Source organism: Diplotaxodon limnothrissa, linkage group LG5 (assembly GCF_057381915.1).
Source record: "Diplotaxodon limnothrissa isolate DT_005_m linkage group LG5, D_limnothrissa_male_GT1.1, whole genome shotgun sequence".
Lineage (NCBI taxonomy): Eukaryota > Metazoa > Chordata > Actinopteri > Cichliformes > Cichlidae > Diplotaxodon > Diplotaxodon limnothrissa.
Genome location: NC_140600.1, coordinates 13,207,032 through 13,223,541, shown reverse-complemented (window position 1 = coordinate 13,223,541; position 16,510 = coordinate 13,207,032). Strand labels below are relative to the sequence as shown.

The 16,510-nt window shown below is 46.5% G+C and overlaps 1 protein-coding gene across 2 annotated transcripts in view; it reads right to left on the bottom strand.

The window, feature by feature from the left end:
* Window positions 1-2,314: 2,314 nt before the first annotated feature.
* The window catches only part of lrig1 (leucine-rich repeats and immunoglobulin-like domains 1), a 34,224-nt gene continuing 20,028 nt past the window's right edge, over window positions 2,315-16,510 (bottom strand). Inside the window, exons 4-18 of one of the 2 annotated variants that reach the window (XM_085353072.1) lie at window positions 15,860-15,997; window positions 15,493-15,636; window positions 14,408-14,551; window positions 13,816-13,959; window positions 12,032-12,175; window positions 9,832-9,912; window positions 8,188-8,259; window positions 7,934-8,005; window positions 7,644-7,807; window positions 6,996-7,352; window positions 6,032-6,313; window positions 4,408-4,842; window positions 4,136-4,270; window positions 3,622-3,906; window positions 2,315-3,164 (exon numbers count right to left, since the gene is read on the bottom strand). In XM_085353072.1, coding sequence (XP_085209198.1) covers window positions 2,968-3,164; window positions 3,622-3,906; window positions 4,136-4,270; window positions 4,408-4,842; window positions 6,032-6,313; window positions 6,996-7,352; window positions 7,644-7,807; window positions 7,934-8,005; window positions 8,188-8,259; window positions 9,832-9,912; window positions 12,032-12,175; window positions 13,816-13,959; window positions 14,408-14,551; window positions 15,493-15,636; window positions 15,860-15,997 — 2,794 coding nt within the window. In that variant the 3' untranslated portion in view covers window positions 2,315-2,967. The remainder of the gene's footprint in view (window positions 3,165-3,621; window positions 3,907-4,135; window positions 4,271-4,407; window positions 4,843-6,031; window positions 6,314-6,995; window positions 7,353-7,643; window positions 7,808-7,933; window positions 8,006-8,187; window positions 8,260-9,831; window positions 9,913-12,031; window positions 12,176-13,815; window positions 13,960-14,407; window positions 14,552-15,492; window positions 15,637-15,859; window positions 15,998-16,510) is intronic. The other variant, XM_085353073.1, reaches the window with a different exon arrangement.

The window sequence follows — 16,510 nt, the reverse complement described above, 5'->3', positions numbered from 1 at the left end:
TCCCTGCTCCTCAGGCTTTTAAAAGAAGAGGACAACTTGATAAAAAATGCTCCAATACATCTTATTGAAGGATTATTTAGCTGGCATATGGAAGAACAGTTAGGTATCAGTGTGTTTTCAGTGAATTAGCTCCTCTCATCTGTCAGCAGCCGGTCTGGAAGGTAAAACTGCACGAGAAGACAAATGTCCTCACAGGTGGGACTGTTTGTCATGCTGCTTGTCACTAGGCTGTAGCACAACAATGGTCGGAGTGTGATTGGTGGAGGCCGCGGTGGTGACAAACGTCCATCTGGAATGCACATCCTGACCTTCAGTCAGACTCGACTCAATAGCAAATATTTTTAACAGCCCGCAGAAGGAAAAAAAAAAGCCTGCTGTCTTTGCAGCTCCAAGGAGCCAAGAGACATTCCTGGTTGGAAGATTAGCTTTCTCTCTGTGTGTGTGTGTGTGTGTGTGTGTGCGTGCGTGCGTGCGTGCGTGCGTGCGTGGCTACTTGACTACTTTGAAGATCAAGGACTCTGGATTTCATGTCTTTGTGCATGCTGCATTTGAATTGATGGCTTCTCCATAACCGCTGTGACAGGAGAGCAGCGTTAAATGCTAACTCAGCTGTTTGTGATATTGTCGAAACATCCTCCCTATGTGTGTGCTTTTTTTTTTTATATGAGCAAGAAAACAGGCCCAACACTTGTAATAATAGCAAAATGGGATTTTTATTAGACACTTCAATGCCATGTTAGACACTTCACTGTTTTAACTTTGACATTGGGACAACGGTTTCAGACAGTCTGCATCAATAAATTACTCAGGATATGAACTGCACCCTCGCTCCTTCGAGTCCCTTTTACCTACTACACGGGGGTTGCTTTCCCAAAGCCCAAAAAACAAAGAAGAGGAGGAAAAAAAAAAACATACTCTCTGATTGGTCTTGCTGGTAAAAATCACCTCAGTAAGTGCTATCAGGTGTAACCAGAGGAGCATGTCCTCCAGCTTACCTTGATAAGGCCACTGGTGTATTCATGTTGAATGGTACCAAAGCATTCAGGGACTGTGACAGTTCACCCCCCAAAGTTTGGTTACGGCACTTTTCACAAGCCTCCCTAACTGTTCACAGGAGTGAGCTGCACCTTTATCCACCTCAGGCATGAATCGTTATTACTGAACTGCAGTGATTCAGGTGGAGTACTGGCCATCTTTTGCTCCCAAATGCACCACCCCGTACCCCAGCTTCCCCCCTGGATGTCGACCCATATTACAGCAGTAACTGAATGACACAACATCACAATGCATCTTTTGCTAATTCCATAGCATTCAGATTTTATTATTAAAAAGAAGAGAAAAAAAACAGCTGGGCAGCCGGCCAATTAAACATCCAAAAATTGCAGCTTCGGTTATGAATGTGGGCCGTAACTCATGACAGGTGTCACGCAGTTGCACTGAGAGATTATTACTGGCTTTTGCAGCTTCCAAGCAACAGCTGTTAGCTGTTAGCAGCCACATGTGGTTGCAGAATTGTACCAAAGTCACTTTCTGGGACAAATAAAAAAAAAATCGAACTTAAAGAGGACCTATTATGCTTATTGCAGATCTCTCTCTCTCTCTAGATCGATCGATCTAATTTTGTAAAAAATTATTGGCATTGACTTGAGCAGCTTTGCACGATTCACAGTTCAAAACAATTATTTAGGTTTGTACACTGGGCCTAAGTGCAGCCCCCTCAAATCATCCTCTGGCAAACAGAGTGTCTGAACAGCAGGTGGGTGAAAACCGAGCAGTCTGAAGCCTGAGCTTTGGGCTCACAGGGATTACTTCTACATGCACTGACCTCGTTATGTGAAAACTTTGGCTATGTTTAATACGAGCATCCAACACTGTAACAGTTTCCACGTACATCTGCATATGAAAAGGAAATACCAAAAAGCATAATAAGTCCTCTTTAAAACACGTGAAGCATTCATCCCAACCCGATGAGAGCGGCTTTGCAGTAAACGTGTAGTGTTGTGAAACAGGTGGAAGAGCCTTAAGGGTACAGTATGTACTGTTGACTTTAGTGCGTCGAGATATGCGGAACGTCTCCTCAGAGAGGAGGCTACTGCATTCCTGCCGGTGGATCGTGTACACACAGTCTGCATGTTTGTGAAGTGAAGAAAAAAGTGCTTTAACTGATATCCCACCACTCGCACCAACATCTAACGTACCTAAATAATCAGCATCCGAGCTCCTCCTTCATACAAAAACGGTGGTGCGAGCTGTTTCCGTAAGGCCATAGCTGGCAAAAAAAAAAAAAAAAAAAAGGTAAAACATTCAAGTGCGATCAAGTGTTTTGTTTGCGATAAAAAGTGTACCAGGATCTCTCACAGAAACAGTCTCTGGATATATGCTATTACAACTTGAGTTTTCTTTGATCATGCAATAAGGCACTGCAGCTGAATGTTGGTAAAAGCTGAAAAAAGGCTGTTTTTTTTTTCTTGTTGTAAGAAAAATAAAAATACCATCACTCCTTTCTTTGCCATGCACATATATTTAAACACTCTTTTTTGTAAAAGTTATATAATATATAAGAAAACTCTTATGTACAGTCAAAAAAAAAGTCCAAAAGGCATATTTCTCTTTTTAGTCCCCCTGCACATACATATTGTACAAGATTCCCCACATTTACATGCTTCAAATGCAAGTCACATTTTTTTCTTCTTTTTTTTTTCCTCTTTTTTGCAGCTAAAATTTTTATTTTTATTTTTTTTAGCGGCCACCTCCCAAAGGAAGGTTTTTAACTATGTACAGCTGATACGCTCAGATGGGACGCCCCCCACACAAGCTCCGCCTTCAAACTCCGGATGCCCATCCCCCCTCCTCCGTCAGTTCAGATGCAGGAGGCTCGGGACCGTTTGCCTCGATATGAGGTAGCAGGTTATTTCCCAGTGCAAGAAAAAAAATTATTGTATATATCGGTCCACATTTTTGGGGCTGCTAGTCACTGGCTCTCCTTAGAGAGGCGCTCTCATTCTGAGAGGCTCTGAGGGCGTGTCCATTGGACAGCAGAGTCTGCCTGAGCTCAGGCTCGCAGTCCGTGTCGATGTGTCCGTGGCTCGTCACGCTGGCCAGCTTCACCGGCTTGTGGAAGGAGTCTTCCTGCGATGTCTTGGTCTGTCCCGCTTTGCTCACTGCTGAAACAGAGAAGGAACAGGCGGGGTCAGTGACGTGGCACGCACAAAGACAAATATGTGCTCAGCTTTGGAAGAAAGCGAGTCAGTGGAATGTGTGTGTAGAGCTGTGTGGAGGTGAGAATTGGTATTCAAAGGCCAATACCACTGCTATATAACTAAAGGAGCTGAAGCCCAGAACAGGCCTGGGCGTGCATCATCAGGAGGGAGATACATATCCTGAGGGGCTCTGGGCATGTAACTATGATACAGTGTCAGATGCTGGTAGGAGACAATCCATCAAAGATCACATTCAAAGGCACTTGCAGAAAGAAGACTCCAGAATGGCTGATAGCTTCTCATGGCATCACCTGATAAAACTGTTATTCCATCAGGGCAGTGTGGAGCTTTAAGAAGAGTAGTGGATTTATGGGATAAGGCTGGATAAGTACAGTTAAACTCACTACACTAATCACCGTACCTTTTCTATCGTGTTGGTTCAGTGTTGTATTATGGTTTTTTGGAAACACTGATCCTTCAGAGTTCTTTCGGATCCTGCTGGGGGTCCCATTGCAGAGTGGGGTTGTGTGTGACCCAGTGTCGTGCTGCTCCCCGGGGTAACAGTAAGAGTAGGGTGGTGGAATAAGCTGCTGTTGGTACTCCATGCCTGCAGCAGGACCAAACCCGTGTGCCAGGTAGTTGGGATCTTTGGAGTAGCTGTTGCCATTCTCCATACAATCTGTGCACAGCACTGTGCTGTCGAAACCTGCGGGCAGCCACGGGGAAACAAATAAATGATTTGGAGGCAGAAAGTCAACAAATGCATGTCAAAATTGTGCTGAGGGCGTCTCCTGTGATTATTTTTGACACTGAGCAGGTCTTTACAGCTTTACAGCAGCGCTCGTCTCATCATTACGTGACCCACCAGGGGACGTGGGAGAAACTGCCGGGGAGAGCGCAAACATTTGGAAGCAGAGAGCGAACTTTAGCGGTACCTGTGGTGTCTACAACGTGTCCGTTGGGCTGAGGGCCACCGCCGGTCTCCACACGGATGCACATGTCCTGCCGCTCGGACAGAGTCCCCTGGGAGGAGAGGTAGCTGGATACATCTGGGTGAACGATCGTCTCATCTGGGAGAGAGAAAAGAGGCAGACATCAGAGCCAGAACTGTGGGCTGCATGAAGTTTTAGTGGTTTCTTCATTTTTAGATTAAATGTGTTTTTAACTTACAAATTAAAAAAGCAAAAAGAAGTCATTCTGAGCTCACCTGTGTTGGTCACGCTGCACTCCTCGCTCTTCTTCCTCGTCTGATAGATGATACACACCCACACCAGCGATGTCACCACAATACTCGTAACCACAGCGATGACGATGATCCCTATAGTAACGGTGCTCGGGCCTGTCGGCGTGGCGCAAGCGTTCCTGCGCTCAGTCACCACCAGCTGGCTGTGGGCGCGCTCTGTGCCCAGAGTGTTGGACATGAGGCAGGTGTAGCGCCCGGCGTCCTTCAGCAAGGCGGAGCCGATGACAAGCAGCTGGTTTCCCGGCGTGAAGTGGTGTCTGTCGGAGGGGCGCAGCGGTTGGTCGTTGTGCAGCCAGGTGATGCGCGGGGGCGGGCTGCCGAGAGCTTTGCACTGCAGCGCCACCGTCTCCCCGACAGTAATGCTGCGGTCCTCCAGGTCCTGAGCCAGGTGGGGCGTTTCTGTGGAAAAGTGGGGTGATGAGTTTCCTCATAAAAAGAGGCCAAGGATTTCTAGAACTACGGTTTTGGTGGTTCTACGGTTTTCTTTAGCACCTTTCTGTTCACTGTATTGATGACAGACTACCGGATTGTGGTGATTCAGCTGGACAGCCTGAGCACAAACGGACATGTCCAGCCACTGAAAGCCTATCCGTCTTCTAAGACTGATATTTATTACTCAAACACAATGCTGATAAAGTCCGAAGTTTCCTGAAACTTAAAAGCTTTTTGATTGGAGCACAAACATTTCCTCTGGGGCAGGATCCTCTTCAGAGGACCTGTCTGTTTCCTTGCCAGCTTCACATTTCAGTGAATGAAGCACACTGGACTGAGCGATGGTGTGCGTGTTAAGGGTGGCCTCTCCTCTCAGAGTGAGCACTTCCCTTCACAGTGGGATGTACACAGATTAAGACATCTCACTTAACCCACTTCAGTTGTGTTCTCGTCTATCAATATTTTCGTCCTCCTTCTCCCTGTTTCTCTTTCTGCCCTCCCTCTTATTTTCTCTAAATCCCTTTTAACTACCTCCTCCCCCTACATATGCGCACTCACACTCCACCGCTGCAGTTCTTCTTTGGCTCCCATTTTTCTTCCCCCACCACTTTCTTTCAGTTAGGGGCCCCTTGACTACACACTACCCCTCCTTCTCCGTCACTTAAACTCAAACATTAGAAATTCAGAGTGGTTCTACGGTATCTTGTTTCAGTATTTTGTAGTGCTTTGTACAGATTAATTTAAAAGGTCAATTAAAAATGTATAAGTAAAAATATATCCCATCTGTATACAACAGTGGGTTGTTTTGCTCAGTTCAAAGACAAAGGACAATGATGATCTATGTGCTGAGATGGTTATAAGAGAGAAGCTCTGTTCTGTTTAACAGTGTAAAACAGCCAATAAACTGGGAGCACTGAGGCCTGCAGTGAAGCAGCCATGACTGTCCCTCACAGAGAGAGTGTGTGTGTGTGTGTGTGTGTGTGTGTGTGTGTGTGTGTGTGTGTGGTGTAAATGCCTAACAAACTCCCCCTCGATCCCCTCCTTTGACCCCTAACTGTGACCTCTGACCCCTGACCTGCAGCAAGGCCACAGCTGGCGAGAAAGCAAAATATAAAGATTCTCATTCTGCTTCGGACTGACCAAACCCAGCTCTTACCCAGTACGGTGAGGGTGGCGTTAGCAGAGACGGTGCCAGCTGTGTTTTTGGCAGTGCAGCTGTACACGCCCATGTCCACCGGCTTGACGTCCGTGATGAAGAAGACGTCGTCGTCGGGCATGACGTGCATCCGGCGGTCGCGGGCGGCGGGGAAATCCGTGCCGCCGTCCTTCTGCCAGGCGATCTGAGGTGCCGGGTGACCCTCTGCAGCACACTCCAGCCTGGCGGTGTGGCCAGTTCGGATGGTGCTGTCCCTGGGAGTCTTGATGAAGGATGGAAGAACTACGGATGGAAAAATTCCTTCAGTATTAGCAGATCAAAACAATATGACCTTTATATATTGTAGGAAGGTTGACAATCCACTTCATAGTTTGAGTAATTTCCTCATTTACAAACATATAGGCAGTCTACCCGAGCAGGACGTAGAACTGCAACAGCAGTTGTAAAGGATTACAGAGCTGCTCATTCATTTTCCCAGCTGCTGCTGACATTCAAATCAAGAAACTTTCAGTTAGAAAAGCAGGAAACCTTTATTTATACATGAGTAAGCCAAAGCAACAACCAGGTAACTGCCAAAATGCTAAATTCAGTTTGACAGGATCTGCTGTGAGCGAGCACTTGGCTACAGCAAGGGTTAAGAGGTCTGATGGAGGCTTTTTCACACTGCTTTTCTGCAGTTGGACAGTATTTATTCAGAGTTTGGTTCCCTGCCAGAGCGCAGAATAGATCAAGCCTGTCAGCGATGACATGCAGCTAAATCAATTTGTTCCAAATATCAGCCTAGAGGAGAGGACGCTCAAGAGAGTGAGAGAGAGGAAGGGGACTTTATTGTAGCAAAAGACAAACTCACTGTGGGCCCTATAATTTTGAAATTCAGTTGAATAATATAAACAGCTGAAACAATTCGTCTGTTTTAATAAATGAATAAAAGTGACCCAAAGAAGCTATTAATGACGTAACATACCATTGACGATGAGTCTGGCCTTGCTCGAGTAGGTGGAGCCAAAGTGGTTGGTGATGATGCACTGGTAACGACCCTCGTGGGCAAAAGTGACGTGGCGCAGGTGGAGAATCGTAGTGTACTCCATCACGCCTCCTCCTCCTGCGCCCGGCAGATCTGGTGTCGCGGCCTGGTGGTGAGCACGCACGTGGGCGTAGTTCTCCATCTCAGCGTTACGAAGGAGCTCCTGGTCCTTGCGCCAGGCAAAGGTCATGGGGGAGGAGCTGCTGCTGGCAGCTGTACAGGTGAGACGAACGTCACTGCCGAGGACTGTCATTGTGGTTTCCGGCTGTACGGTGATCTGAGGCTTGGGGAGGTCGTCTAAAAAAAGGCAGCGGGTGAAATAAAGTGTGTTTAAAAAGCGTGAGGATATTATCACAAGCGTTGCTCAGCAGGTGTCTGAATGTAAAAAGGGAAAATAAAAACTGACATCATGTTGCTGGAGAGTTTATCACAGAACTAAACAAAAACACTACCCAAATACATGCAAATGTGTCAATAACAGGACAGCGGAGCCCATGTATGTGGCCCATCTGTGCCTTGAACGCCTCCTACTCATCACAAAGCAATGACACAGCCATGTAACCAGAGAACACACACACACACACTCACCACACACAAAGCTGCTGGGCGGAACCTCAAAGACGCTCTTTCCCTTCAGACTTTCCGGGTGGGCGCAGGTGGCATTGATACCGACCTGCAAACCACGTGCCACCAACCAGTCGGGCAACCAGTGGAGCTGGCAGTCACACAGCAAGCTGTTGCTTTGAATGAGACTGGAGGAGAGGGAACAGACAAGCATATGTCACGTGCACTGTGCCCTTTTCTGTATTTGTGAGTGAGTTGCTGCAGGCAGGTTCTGTAAGCACACTCAGAACCAGAAAGATCCGTGTTAAACTCACAGGCTTTTGAGGTTCCTCATCTTAGTGAAGGCGTCGGGCTGGATGGAGCGAATAGCGTTCTCCCCCAAGTTCCTGTTGAAATATTAAATACTGTTTCATCAAGTGTGAACAGATTAGTGTTACCCACACCGATATCATTCTCTTTCACCACGACGCTAGCAGCCTCCCCCTGCCAACTACTTTTACAAAACCCACACCCCCTTACACTCCACCCCCTCTTTCCCCTCTTCCGCTCTCTCTCCTGGGATACTCACAGGTGTTCCAGGGTATCCAAGCCAGAGAAGGCCTTCTTGGCCACGGATTTGATCTTGTTTCCAAACAGAGTCCTGCCGTTTCCAAACACGAGGGGTGTCAATATATGAAGAAGGGGGGAGAGGAAGAGGGAGGAGGGAACATTTTGGGGAAAGGGGATGAGAAGAGAGAACAAAACAGAGAGAGAAGCACAATTAGCCGGTTTGAATCTGATAAGATTGACGGGGGGGGGGTATTGGAAACCTGAACTGTGTGGAGATTAGCCAAGAGGAAGGGTAAAGGGGATGGAACAGGGATGTGGAGGTGGGCGGGGGCACCTGGGCTCTGTGCTGCTCTTCAAAGACCACTTTTATCTTTATTAGAATCTAAAAGCCCCCCCGCGAACAGGACATACGTGTAATCATTTCAGTGTCTGTCAAGCCCAAAGTCTAGCTGCTCTGGGTCTTAATCCCCTTCCTTCATCCCGCCACTGCCACCTCTTCATACCCGTCGTAGCCTTTGGATCGCAGGAAGAGGAGACATGGCTGGCTGGCTCACAAAGAAGAGCCCAGTGTTCAAACTCGTCCACATGTACACAAACAAATGGCAGTCTTGTCACACAGATAACGGTATAATTTTTTGTTTTTGAAGGAATTCAATGAAGCTGTCACATGCACTTGTAACTGAATCAAATCCAAAAATCATCTTTTGAACAGTAAGATCCACTTCCATCCCATGTGGCGGCATTCCCACGCAGCTTTTTAAAAACAGTTTTAAAATGGGAACTCTGTGTGTGTAATGGACACTTTGATGTAAGATTCTCTCTCTTGTTTTTCCCATGGCTCGCTTTGCCAGCGTTGGGATGCATCAGGCAGCTTCCGACAACGCCTTGACAAAAGGGGCAGGGTCAGAGGGCGGGGCTCATGAGGCGTTTGATGTTTGATGACTGAATGCGGCCCTCAATTTCACCCTCTCTCAGCTCTTAACAACAGAGACTGGGAATGAGGGGATGAGAGGGAGTGCGGCTATGGAGGAGAAATAGTCCTTCGCCTATTGGGGAGCGAACCCCTGCCAGCTCAAAGAAAAGCCCTTTCTCTCCCCTCTTTCTCTCATTCTTTCTTTCAGCGGTGCTCACACTGGGAACCATCTTGGCTGGACATCATCTTTTCATCCTGTGGGTTGATGATTGCTGCTCATTGCCAGAAACTTCACGCCTCTGTAATTTCTAAGCTTACTAACTTTTGATATTGAACTTTATACAAGGCGTTTGAAAGCACCAATGAGTAATTAAAAACATGACTCATTTTTCCAGCCATTATCAGCAAAGAGAACCCAGTTTGCCCATAAAGCTTACAATCAAATCACAAGATGAACGCTAGAATGAACTGAAGAGAAAGTGGCCTCTATAGGATGAGGAGAAAAAAAACTAATAAACTAAATAAAGAGGGGACCTTTAAATTGTTGCTCAGTGTGAGCATGTTTTTTTCAAAGTAAAGTGTGGGGTCGTGATAGTGTCTCAAAGTTCTAAACAAACTTAAACTGGAGTGGCTTTGGGATGCAAGAAAAGGAGGCGGCTCCCTTCGCTTTCTCTATTTTTGTTTTCTGAAGAGAGCAGAGAGACAGTGGCAGGCCAGGGCTGAGGGATGAAAAGGAGGGGAGACACTCACAGCTTGATGAGGCTGTCCAATCCAGAGAAGGCCCCGTTGGTGTCCTCTATTGTGCCTGAGATGTCGTTATGGTCCAGCTCCCTGTGGAGAATGAGAGAAAAGAGGAGGATAAGAACGGCGGAAGGCGGTTGAGGAGAGGAACAGGGATTAGTCCTGGCAGCGCTGAAGCGCTTCACAGCCCTGGCAGAAGCTGCTCTTGGAAGTCACGGGTTACCCCCTTCGCCCCCGCTGCACCTGGCTTAAAGAGCCCCTCTCCCGCTCTGCTCTGCCAACCAAGCATATTCTTTCCTTAGAGGGGTGGAGAAGGAGTGTGCGTGTGAAAACGTGTGCATGCGCGCTGGTGTGTTGAGGCAAACCCTAGTGCAGGGAAACATGTATAATTCATGATGGCGTAGAGGGACTGGCAAGAACACAATGCCAGAAGCCAGACAGTTCGGACTGCAAGTCCGATGCTGGCAGGTACGGCGCAGCCAAGAGTGCCGACGGGGTTAGCAGCCAAGCTTAGTCATGGCCAGACAAAGACAGAAGAGATTGAGTGAACGAAAGTTGGGGGTTTCCGAACACTTGCTGAATGCTTCTGCTTGAGAGCTACCTCTTTCAGTGAAGTCATAGCTGCAGAGGGGCCACCGCTCCGCCCTGCTGCATGGTGATCAAAAAGAACAAGCGGCAGAGTCTGAGAACTTCTCCAAGCCATTAAAAAGAAAAAAAAAAGACTTTCCTCAAACTTGAGAAAGGGCCTTCGGGGTTAATGGTCAGCCCCACCCCTCCGCCCCCACCACAATAGCCACCTCCACTCCTCCTCCCATTTGCTTTCCAAGCATCTCTTATCCCCTTTTGGTTCTTTTCACTTTGTGCTGACGACTGTGTCTGTTTGACTGGACTGGAGCTGCCAATTTCCTACTCTTTCTGGCTGGGTGGATGTTAAAGGCTATTGCCTTGTTAAAGCAAGGGCAGCGGCGGGGGCTGCAGAGTAGAGGAGCGAGCGAGAGAGAGAGAGTGAGGGAGAGATGGGGGCACGGAGAGGGGGGCCCCGATGAGCCAACGACCCCCGTGGCCGAATTAGAGGGCAGGCTGGCTTGTTTGGAGCTTTCACACCCCGTTTCAGGCTCCAGCCCCATGCCAGCGCAACCAGCCACTCCGGCCCAATTAAAGCTCCCCCGGCTCCTTTTCAGGGCCCAGCCTATGCACGTCCTCCCCACTGCTGATTAGATTAGGCCTGCCTCAAAGACACCAAGCAGAAGGAGTACAAGAGAGGAGGAAAAAATTCCAAAATTAAGACAGAGATTATATGTATTGTGGGATATCGTTAGGAGATGACAGAACACACTTAGAATAACAGAGGGGAAGAAATGGGCATTAAGAGGGCTTTGAAAGTGTGCAGCCAAATGAAACAAAGCGGTTAATTAAAGACAAGAAAGAAAAACATGAGAAGGGCTGAGATATGGCAGTGAAAGCTCCCTGTTCCACCCTCTGTAGCTAGTTATCTGGCATCCAGCGTGCCAGCAGAGGGAGAAGCCTTATGTGCCTTGGCTTCTGACCCTGCTGTCAGAGAGCCTTTCTAGCAAGCTCTGGTATTACTCTCCTCTCTGGCTCTCTTGTGAACAGCTCAGCCAAGAAGACCTTGGTTAGGGACCAAGACCCCCAAGTCTTTCTGCTGGATTTATCCACCGGCTTTCTCCCTGTGGTTCTCCCCTTTTCTTTCTTTGGGCTTTTTGTACACATGGTGGATCAGGGAAAGGAAAAAAAAATCCTCTATCTTCATTCATGGCTTCAAAAAAGCCAGGAAGGATCTCAAGGGAGCCGAGTGACACAGAACCCTTTTAGATCCAAGATTGCTGGGTGTTTGGAGACAAAACAAACGCCCCAGACAAAACTGAAGAAACAAAGTGAAAAAAGGCACTAAAAAAGTAAGAAGTTGCTACAGAAACCATGACAATAGACACCTTGTAAAAGACATGAATACAAATGACAGTAAACCCTCACTGAAAGCCAACAGCTCCCTCTTTCCTATGTCAAACGAAGGGACTTCATGAGATTAACTATCAAATGTCACCCAGGCAAAAAACAAAATTAAGCATCTCAATTTTCACTGCTCCCAAGTGGCACGTCTTAACCTTATGGTCAGCAGGGGCATAATGTGTGAGTTAGGGGTCTGTTTAGGGCTTGGTAATGGTGGTTGGGGGTGGGCTGGTGTACTTACAGGATGCGTAAAGCCTTGAGGCCTCTGAAGGCTCCCTCGTTGATGTGGCTGATAGAGTTGTGGCCCAGACGGAGGGTGTGGAGATCCCCGAGCACTGCCAGACTCCCTTCATCCAGACGAGTTAAGTTGTTGTAAGACAAATTCCTGGAGAGAGAAAGAAATAGAGACAGAAGAAGAGGAGAGACAGAGAGAAAGTGAGGGAAAAAAACAGAACAGACAGAGAGAAATATTCTGTGTGAGGTCTGGAAGGTTGGCAGACCACTGAGACCGCTCACGACATCATTATACTTCAGTTTCAAAGCCCATTCGATGACCATTTGCCAGTTTATGATGCGTTTTTCCATTGTACGGTTTTCCACACCGCATGATGTTAACGGAGAATGGATTTAGCAGAAGTCAGAGCTTAAATGAGCTTCGCATCGTCTGACAGGAAAGAAAAGAAATTCTGGGTTGGGACTCAGCATGTCTACAACCCCCGTTTATAAGACTACTTAAGCGTGTGGTAAACCCCAGGGGAATAAACTGCTACTCGTGTCCTGGAACCCTCAAAATGTTGCTCATATTCACATCCAGCCTCTAAAGCTTTTCTTTTTTATTAAAAGGCCTGAGGAACATACTAATGGGGTGTCGACACTGCATGGGTTTCCAAGGGATTTCCCCTGTTTTAGGAATTCAGAGAGATGGTTTACTTGCAATCTTAAAAAGAAAAGGAAAAAAAGAAAAGAAATGAAACTACAGCTTGAAGAGACTTCTAAGAATGTTTCTTCTTTTCGTGGTTTTTATGGCAAATCCTGATTACCACTGATAATAAATCTTACAACGGTATCTTTCAAACAGTGCTCAAAGGCAGTATTGTGCATTTTATTGCCCTCTCTGTCTGTCTCAGGTTTGCTTGACTAGTCATGTGTGCAGAGATTCTCCCTGATGACCAGTTCAGCCCGGCGAATCGGGAATGCAATAACAAGGCTTCTCATAAAGACGAGTCACTCACTTCTATCAGCCGTGAGGGTCATCAAAACGCAGATAATAAAATCATATAACTGGTGGAAAGGTGTGGTGCTGGGAGAAACGTGTGCTGGGAGCGTACAGGAAGCGGCGCTGAGATACCCAGAGCAAACTAGCGCGATCACCATCTACCACTTTATCCATTCTGACTGTTACACATAAACAAACATAGGCGCCACAGATAGCCCCGGCTACCTCGTAGTTAGCAACGCCTCAGCTGAGCGAAGCACTTTAAAGCGGCATTACGACAGTCGTGTCAACAGTGCAGGAAAGACTCTCAGATAATAACTCGGCAGACAAAGGCAGTGAAGGTGATCCTTCAGTGTAATTACCACAACATCCAGCGGAGGATTTACACGCCGGTTTGCCGCAGGTTTACACACGGAGCACAAAAACTCATGTCGAAGCGCTCGAGTGCTGTTGAGCCCAGCTCTAATTATGGGATAAACAGGCTTAATCCTAAGAATAGTGTAAGCGTACTGAGTGTTAAAACAAAATGTCGTTTAACCCTGAAAGGGAGATGGTGATGATGATATGGGTGGCAGGTCAAAAGAGTTGGGCTCTCGAGGCTTTAAGAATCCACATTTAGTGTTAGTGGAAACTTTAAGAGCTAGCATTTAAACCTTTATTTTAAAAAATGCAAACTGCACTGATATATACGCTTTTTGTCGTTACCAAGCTGAGTTTTTCGGATATTTAACCACTCTCCGGTGAAACGTTTTAGCGGTACATCTGGCAAGAGAGTGTGCGTTCGGGCTAATTTGAATGCTGGTACTTACAGCTCCCTTAGCTTCTGGCAGAACTTCCACCCATCAGGATTGATGCGTGCTATGGAGTTGTTACTGAGGAACAGCTGCTGCAGGGAAGTCAGTCCGTAAAGCGAGCCACTGTTCACCTCCGTCAGGCTGTTGTAGTCCAGGTGCCTGCATGACACAGAGATACTGCAGTGAGAATCTGTTGATCTCACAACACTTCACCACATTACTGTGACATAAATTACAATGCAATTTGTGAGCATTACTCTGTTATTTTGCGTGTAATTTAAGTGATTATGTAAAAGTTCTGGGTGGAGGGGGGAAAAGTGTAATTGTGAGAAAGTTCCAGTAAGGGTACAAAAAGATCTTTTTTAGTCAGTGAGTATTCCTGTAATGGCAGTAAATGAGTGCAAATAGGATTAGCCAATCAGATAGTGCTCGCTCCAAACTAACTGCAGCACCCAAATTCTTTAAATTAGATTTTTTTTTCTCCAACTATTCGGATTTGTCCTCTGCTGTGCAGGAGAACTTGTGAAAGTAAAACAAAACCAGTCGGATAATAGTTTTAAATAAATGATTCTCTTTGGTATGATTAAAGGTCATGTTTAGTACGTACAGGACTTTCATCTTAGCCAGGTCAAAGAAGGCTCCGTCAGTCAGTTTGCCGATGCTGTTCCTTTGTAGTTTGAGCACCTCCAGGCTGGATAAACCCTGGAAGGTTAGACCCTCCACTTGGCGTATACGGTTCCTGTTCAGCTCACTGAAAGGTGGTAGGACAAAACAGATGACTGTAAACAGAAGACCATTTTAAAGAGAAGCAGCAGAAAAAACATCTTCCCCTTGTTTTGCCCTTATTCAGCAAAGGCATTTATCAAGCATTGGTGGTGGTATGGGGCCAGGGTTGTACACTACATGTGTTATTACCCCTTGAATTAAGACAGAGTGAGATGATTAAAAACTTTACTCATTTTCTCTTTGTATAAAAAGCCTGAGGTGCCTGTGGATGTAACAATGAATCTGTACAGCCGCTGTGTGTGTGTGTGTGTGTGCGTGTGTGTGTGTAGGCTGTAAAAGCCTTCAGCTTTTTCAAAGATAAACATTCACAAAGCTTCTTTTGTGTCTCATGTGCATCACCTCTAGCATGTGGTGATACAGTGTCACTGGGGCCCCATGTCCAACAAAAGGCACCTGGGGAAACTACTGGAGCCACAATGGAGAGAGACTCCCATTACGCGAGTCCCTTTGCTCTCCAGAATGGAGGCGTTGAGCTACAAATGGGTCTACCTCACCGTTATGCTAGAGGGAAGTTTGACGAAGATAAAGGAGCATGGTGTGGGGACTAAACTAACCACTTTGGGGGATATGGAAGAAGGCAATAAATCACCAATAATATGGCTCTGGTGTTTACCTAGTCAGGTCTTATCCATCCCTAGTGGTACAGCTCACACTAACAGCACTCTAAATGTTAAACACACACACAGCTCAATCAGCAGACACTAGAAGCTCCTTCTCAGGGAAAAGGCTCATCTCTGTGTAGTTTCCAAACACTACAATTGGGAAAGGCGCTCGGTTTTCAGCCTAAATATGATATGACAACAGCGTAATGTTTTTGCAGGGTGAACTGTTTTGACAGATCAAAGCTCAAGCTTGTCAGCACACTAGCCTACATTGTTAAAACTGATCAAATCCAGTGGCACTCACAGCTGGGTGAGCCTCGGGAGCTGGAAGGCTTTCACGGGGATCTGGCTGATGCGGTTTCGGCTCAGTCGTAGAACCTGTAGGGTTTCGCCCAAATGGTCCAGAGCTCCGAGCTCCAACACATTGATCTTGTTGTTACTGAGGTACCTGAACAAAGGGAAGTCACAGTGAGGTTTGTTAGAAATCTTATATTTGGAAAACATGTTATTTTGCATGTGCATGTCCATTAACATCACTTAATATTAGTTACAGAACTAAAGTTTCCTCATATAATAAATAACATATTTATCTTTACTAATTTATTTAATTTTGTTTTAATTAAATAGCTGGTGCATGACGTGCCACAGGAATCCTCTGAGATGCTACTTACAGATCTCGGATATGGAGGCCTGCAGGGAAGCACTGTCCTCGCAGCTCAGTAATGTCATTATTGCTCAGGTCCAGGGTTTCCACAGAAAGCAGCTCCCCAGTCCGCCTGCCATCAATACTGCGAATCTTATTATGATGTCTGAAAAATAAAGACCACAAACAGAAGACATAAGGTGTGGTCCTCACTGTTACCTAAACTTTGTGTACTCTTCCCATCAGGGAAGCCACTCCAATCCCACTGGCTTCTGTAAGCCCATTCGGGAAGAGAGAGTGAGAGAATGACAACACACAGAACAAAGTGGTCTTCATCCACCACAAAATGTAGTACTTTAAGTGCTTCCAAACAGAGGCTGGTCTTCTTTAAACAACTCCCAAGGACAAAAAAACAGCCACAAAATCTGTCTGATGGATGGGGCCTCAGTGATGAACCAGAGCCACTTGAAGGAAAATCTTGGTATGCTGTGAAATGGGGAGAGGAGTTACTTTAAAGGTCCTAATGAACCCAGGGAGTTTTCACACAAGGAAACCTCGATCTCCGCCGAGCTTTGTCAGTGGGTGCTAGCCTGGTTTAGCCAGAAGCCTGAAAGGAGACTGAATTTCCTCTCAGGCTGTCCTGTTTAGAGCTCTTGTTCAGAAATGAGGGTGACTCTCT